Source organism: Rhincodon typus, unplaced genomic scaffold, assembly GCF_021869965.1.
Source record: "Rhincodon typus isolate 14 unplaced genomic scaffold, sRhiTyp1.1 hic_rhity00000051, whole genome shotgun sequence".
In the NCBI taxonomy this organism is placed as follows: Eukaryota; Metazoa; Chordata; class Chondrichthyes; order Orectolobiformes; family Rhincodontidae; genus Rhincodon; species Rhincodon typus.
The window spans coordinates 466,324-472,619 of NW_025965689.1; the positions used below are offsets into that span (position 1 = coordinate 466,324).

Genomic DNA, 6,296 nt, shown 5'->3' on the forward strand with positions numbered 1-6,296 from the left:
GTCATAGTCGTAGAATTGTATAGCTTGGAAACAGGCCCTTTGGTCGACATGAACGAGTTGGTCCAGACAGCCTAAATTAACCTAGTCCCATTTACCAGAATTTGGCCCTTATCCCTCTAAACCCTTCCTATTCATATACACATCCAGATGCTTTTTAACCGTTGTAATTGTACCAGCCTCCACAACCTCCTCTGGCAGATCTTTCCATGCATGCATGACCCTCTGAAAAAGTCACCCATCGGTCACATATTATCTTCCTCCTCACACCTTAAAACTATACCCCCTCTGGTTTTGGATGTTGCCACCCTGGGGAAAATACCTTGCTACTCACCCTATCCATCTCCCTCATGATTTTCTAAGCCTCTATAGGAGGTCACTCCTCAGCTGCTGAGGTTCCAGGAAAAAAAAATAGCCCCAGCCTATTCAACCTCTCCCAACAGCTCAAACCCACGAACCCTGGCAACGTCCTTGTAAATCTTTTCTGAACCCTTTCAAGTTTCACAACATCCTTCCTATGGCAGGGAGACCAGAATTACACACAGTATTGCTAAAGTGGCCGAACAGATGTCCTGTAAAGATGCAACATGACCTCCCAACTCCCATACTCAATGCACTGATCAATACAGACAGGCATACCAAACGCCTTCTTCACTATCCCATCTACCTGCAACTCCACTTTCAAAGAACTATTAATCTGCACTGCAACGTCTCTTTGTTCAGCAACATTCCCCATCAAGGTGTGCAAGTTCTGGCCTGATTTGGCTTTCCAAAAAGTAGCACCTCACATTTACCTGATGTAAACTCCATCAGCCAATCATTTGAGTTCATTCCACAAATAAACAGTTTCTCCAATTCCATACTAGCCTGTTATGACTTTCAAATCTCGATTGTCTAAATATAAAATAAAACAAAAATTGCAATCAAATAAAGCTCCTGGGTGGATGAATTCACTCCCATCTCACCACTGGGTGCAGATGCATGTCTCATATTCACTATTTACTCGTGATTGTATGTGATATGATACAGTGCCACCTAGGGAGCGTTGCAAACAGTACAACACTAAATTGCGAAAGGATATTGAAGCCTGTAGTTCACACGCATATCTCGATATAAATCACCCCAATCCACTCGATTAAATTCTAGTCCATGAACATTGGTATCAGTAATCCTAGACTTAAATCGCCAGAACCATCGATTAGATGCTAGTTTGTTTTAAATACTCGTTTCAGCTCATTCATCAAAAAACCAATGTTGAAATAAAACAAATGAAACAATCTCAAATCTTTAAATCAAACATTGGTCACAAAATACAGCACACGTTCAATAACTCCTTCAGTTCTAAACATACAACCGCCATTCTCTCTTCAGAGCCACCCAAAACCTCATTTTGGGAGCAGAGACCCGAGATGAGGAAAGAAAGCACATGCGGAGGGGGTACAGTACTGCAGGGTCGAAGACATCATGTCAACAGATACTGAGTCGCTTTGCGGCTACCGGGGTCATTATTTCCCGATTTCTAAATTTATTGATGTTCCTCCACGAGTGTCGGATCTTTCCAATGCAATTACAGGAATCTGCCGCATGGATACATTCCGTCCAGGCGGTTATAGCTCAGTAACACTAACTGATGGCAGGGTGAATATTGTGTTACCGGAAATTAAAATTAACTCGGCAGTGGTGACGGTCTAGTTTCTTTCACAGATACTGTGGGTGGCTCTTAAAAGAGCCTTTGGGTCGTCAGATGAAATAACGGTCTCTTCACTTTTTAGTGGCGCCCCCAGCGGCGGTTTTCTTGGGCAGCAGCACGGCCTGGATATTAGGCAGCACCCCACCCTGAGCGATGGTCACCCCTCCCAGCAGCTTGTTGAGCTCCTCGTCGTTGCGCACGGCCAGCTGGAGGTGCCTGGGGATGATGCGGGTCTTCTTGTTGTCCCGGGCAGCGTTACCGGCCAGCTCGAGGATTTCAGCCGTGAGATACTCGAGCACCGCAGCCAGATAGACCGGCGCTCCGGCACCCACACGCTCAGCATAGTTACCCTTTCTCAGGAGCCGATGAACACGGCCCACCGGGAACTGCAGGCCAGCCCGGGACGACCGAGACTTCGCCTTGGAGCGAGCTTTCCCACCAACGCCCTTTCCTCTCCCAGACATAGCCACAATGTCACAAGCACTTTCACAGAGAATAATGCAATGCGCCCACATTCCGCCCTGTTATACCTTCGGGAGGAATGGGGGTGCGGCCATTGATGATTGGTCACATTGTGCAGTATCTCCTAATGTCGTTTCAATTCCCAATCAGCTATCTGCTTCACTCACCAATCCGGAGAGGGCCCTGGGAGGAGGCCGGAAAATACCGGCGCCAAATCATCAACCGCTTTCTTTCATACTCGAAAAGCCCGCCACTATGGACAAAAGAGGAATGCATAAAGACGTACGAGTTAGTTTAGTTTTAGCTTGCAAATGTACGCTTTACACAATCTCTTTACCTCATTCAGTCCATTTAATTTCGGACCTTAAATGGGATTTTTTGAATTTTAAGTACAAGCGGAAATAAGATCAAAGCGCCAAAAGCCACACTTTGCAGCATTCTTTTTCTTTCAATTTATTTAAAAAGCCTATCGGTATATTGATAAAAACATCAGACATCGTTCTTCCCGGTGAGCGCATTAACCGTCTCTGGACAATATTTTAAATTCGTGCTCCCTTATCATACCTGATCATACCTCAGCAAAAGCAAAGTTGCTGTTTCAGTTCTGGTTTATCTCGGTTCACTTTGAAAGTCTCTCACCCACAGAAGAAAGCCTCATTTACAGCATTCTACAAACGGACACAACTCCCGTGGAGATTTGGAAATTAAAGCAAAAGACCAGCGATCTCAAAATGTATCTATTCGGATGATTCAAAGACAGGGAGACTTTTTCTTTCCCCCAGAGATGAACTTCACGGTTCATACTCCACCAGGCCCTGCAGCTCCTGAACTGACCGCATCAGAGGAGCAGGAAGGCTGACGTTTCGGACCTAGTCCCTTCTTCAGAAAAATCCTGCTCCTCTGATGCTGCTTGGCCTGCTGTGTTCATCCAGCTCTACACCTTGTTATCCCAGATTCTCCAGCATCTGCAGTTCCTACTATCTCTGAAACAATTAAAGGATAACTAACAGAATTAGCTCATCAATGGCTGGTTTAATTTGCTCTCTCTCTGCAGGTAGGGAAGAGACTGTATGTGAACGCAACCGAAAATAAAGTGCAGAGGAAAAGCGACCACTTATCGCACAAACTTCAACAGCCAAATACTTAATTAGACGATTCCCCAGAATCAATTTCAAACTAAAGCAAATCAGTAATAAAGAGACAATGGCTCAGCTTCTTTCAATGAAATTGTGGGTGGCCCTTAGAAGAGCCTTTGGGTTTTGGATGTGATTTTCTCAGTACAATTTGGTGTCTCACTTGGAGCTGGTGTACTTGGTCACCGCCTTTGTACCCTCCGACACGGCGTGCTTGGCCAGCTCCCCGGGCAGCAGCAACCGCACGGCGGTCTGGATCTCCCGGGAGCTAATGGTGCTGCGCTTGTTGTAATGGGCCAGGCGGGAAGCCTCTCCCGCGATACGCTCGAAAATATCGTTGACGAACGAGTTCATGATGCTCATGGCCTTGGAGGAGATGCCGGTGTCGGGGTGAACTTGCTTCATCACTTTGTAGATGTAGATGGAGTAACTTTCTTTCCTGGATCGTTTCCTTTTCTTGCTGCCTTTACCTGGCGCCTTCTTGATGATTTTCTTCGCGCCCTTCTTGGAAGTTGGCTGCGATTTCTTCTCATCAGCCATAATGACGGCCACTTTCAGACACAGAATAAGGAAAAGTGGGCTCGGAGCTCGCTTTTTATAGGCTGACGGCGTCAGCAATGCTAATGAAGGATGGGGGAAAGTCTTGTTTCTGATTGGGTAGTATAAATTACGTCAAGTCGGGAAACTCAATGTTTTGTGATTTGTTAATGTGGGACTCAGTGTGGATCTCTCAGGGTCCGCCGCGAAATGTGAGGTGGAAGTTAATTTTGTTTCTGTCAATCTGACTGAGGGAGATTTGTTTAGTGTCTGTAGAACAGAAAGTATCGGTTCGGTACATTTTGCTCGTTGTGATGATGATTTAGGATTGGAGGGGTGTGTTTCTAGCCTCGCATGTCAGTTTCTGGTCCTCTGTACTGTATGTAATTAACACAGAGCTTGTTACTTTCTGATAAATTCACACATCCAAAATGAGCCAGTTTATGTGGATTTTCTCTAGATTTTATTTACTGAAAAGTCAGTGGCATTCACATTGGACTGCTTTTTCTGAGTGCAGATATCAATCTATGCTTCTCAGTTTCTTCTCTGTCAATACGTGAGTTTTGTTACCCATCTATACCTGTCAGACCTTATTCGGTGAATGTGAGTATAGTTACCAACGTGTGCCTGTCAGATTCTGCTCTGTAAAATGTGTGTTGTTATAGAACCGTACATGTCCATTGTGCTGTGTGAAACAGGAGTGTTATTATTAACCCGTTCCTGTCGGTATCTGCTTTGGGAATATGAAAGTGTAGTTATCAGTCTTTCTCTGACATTTACTGTTATGTGCACGTGAAAGTGTACTTACCAATCTGTCCCTGTCAGACACTGTTGTGTATGTGAGACTATAGTTATTAATGCCTGTCAGTTTCGAGTTTGTGAATGTGAATAAATGTTTCATTCTGTACCTGTCGATTTCAGCTATGAGAATGGGAGTGTTGTAATCAGTCTCTACATGTCAGTTTCTGCTGTTTCAACAGGAGTTTAGTTATTGATTTGTTCCTGTCAGATTCTGCTCTTTGAATATGCAAATATAGTTGTCGACGTGTACCTGTTAGTTTCTGCAATGAGAATGTGTATCTAATTATCTGTCCCTGTCAGATTCTGCCCTGTGAATTTTACAGTGCAATCATTATTCTGTAATTGTCAGTTTCTGCTTTGTGAATGTATGATGCAATTATTAATCTCTGCCCATCAGTTCCTAGTTTTTTGATTGTGTTAATGCAATTTCAAATGTGTTAATATGTTAATGCAATTACCTGTCAGTTTTTGGTTCTTGAATGTCTGTGTAGTCATTATTCTCTCCCTGGCCTGTTCAGCTTTGTGAACATCTATGTGAAGTTATCCAACTATGCCTGGCAGTTTCTGTTCTCTGAATATGTATGTCGTTATCATTCTGTTCCTGTTCGTTTCTGCTGTATGAATGGCTGAGTAGTTACAAAACTGTAACTATTAGTTTCTGTTTAGTGAATATGGGAATGAAGTTATCAATCTGCACATCACAGTTTACATTATGTTCAACTAGATGTGTTCTCATCAATTTATTCCTGTCCATTTTTATTTTGTGTATTTATCAATTGGTGCCTGTCAATACTTGCTGTGTGTATGTCTGAGTGTATTTACCAATCTGACCCTATTAGTTTCTGCTTTGTAAATGCTTAACTACAGGTATCGATTTGTACCTGTCAGTATCAGTTTAGTGAACATGTTTGTGTAACTATCAGTCTATCCATGACAGATTGTGCTATGTGAATGTGGGAGTGTATTTATCAATCTTTCCCTATTGGTTTGTAGTTATCAATGTGTACCTATCAGCTTCTGCGATCCAAATAAGTAAGTTTAGTAGTCATGCCAGAAGACTGGAGGTTGGCTAATGTGGTACCACTATTAAAGAAAGATGGTAAGGAAAAGCCAGGAAACTATAGACCAGTGAGCCTGACATCAGTGTTGGACAAGTTGTAGGAGGGGATCCTGAGGGACAGGATTTACATATATTTGGAAAAGCAAGGGCTATTTAGGGACAGTCAACATGGATTTGATCATGGGAAATCATGTCTCACTAATGTGACTGAGTTTTTTGAAGAATTAACAAAGAGGCTTGAAGAAGGCAGAGGGTGGACATGATCTATATGGACTTCAGTAAGGCATTTGATAGGGTTCCTCATGGTAGAGTAGTTAGCAAGGTGAGATCACACAGAATAGAGGGAGACCTAGCATTTGGAAACAGAACTGGTTCGAAGGTCGAAAACAGAGGGTGGTGGTGGTTGCTTTTCAGATTGGAGGCCTGTGACCAGCGGTGTGCTACAAGGATCAGTGCTGCTCCACTGCTTTTAGTCATTTATATAAATGATTTGGATGTGAACATAGGAGTTATGGTTAGTAAGTTTGCAGATGACACCAAAATTGGAGGTGATACGGACAGCAAAGAAAGTTACTTCAGAGTACAATGAATGGGACCTTGATCAGGTGGGCGAATG

At 43.4% G+C, this 6,296-nt stretch overlaps 5 protein-coding genes and 1 pseudogene across 9 annotated transcripts in view; 3 read left to right on the forward strand and 3 right to left on the reverse strand.

Moving 5' to 3' along the window:
• LOC109929682 (histone H2B 7-like) overlaps positions 1 to 6,296 on the forward strand; it is an 823,479-nt gene that overhangs the window by 390,551 nt on the left and 426,632 nt on the right. The gene's annotated exons all lie outside the window — the stretch shown is intronic.
• Positions 1 to 6,296, forward strand: part of LOC125488138 (histone H2B 7-like) — an 844,706-nt gene that overhangs the window by 390,539 nt on the left and 447,871 nt on the right. The window lies entirely within an intron of this gene.
• Positions 1 to 6,296, forward strand: part of LOC109926824 — a 162,587-nt pseudogene that overhangs the window by 123,815 nt on the left and 32,476 nt on the right.
• Positions 1 to 6,296, reverse strand: part of LOC125488142 (zinc finger protein 239-like) — a 341,309-nt gene that overhangs the window by 99,452 nt on the left and 235,561 nt on the right. The window lies entirely within an intron of this gene.
• Positions 1,099 to 2,202, reverse strand: LOC109930663 (late histone H2A.2.2-like). The gene has a single exon (XM_020530121.2). The coding sequence runs from the start codon at positions 2,200 to 2,202 to the stop codon at positions 1,759 to 1,761; it is 444 nt and encodes a 147-aa protein (XP_020385710.2). The 3' UTR covers positions 1,099 to 1,758.
• On the reverse strand, positions 3,090 to 3,893 carry LOC125488157 (histone H2B 7-like). Its single transcript, XM_048621073.1, has one exon. It carries the CDS (start codon positions 3,820 to 3,822, stop codon positions 3,442 to 3,444), a length of 381 nt encoding a protein of 126 aa, XP_048477030.1. The 5' UTR covers positions 3,823 to 3,893; the 3' UTR covers positions 3,090 to 3,441.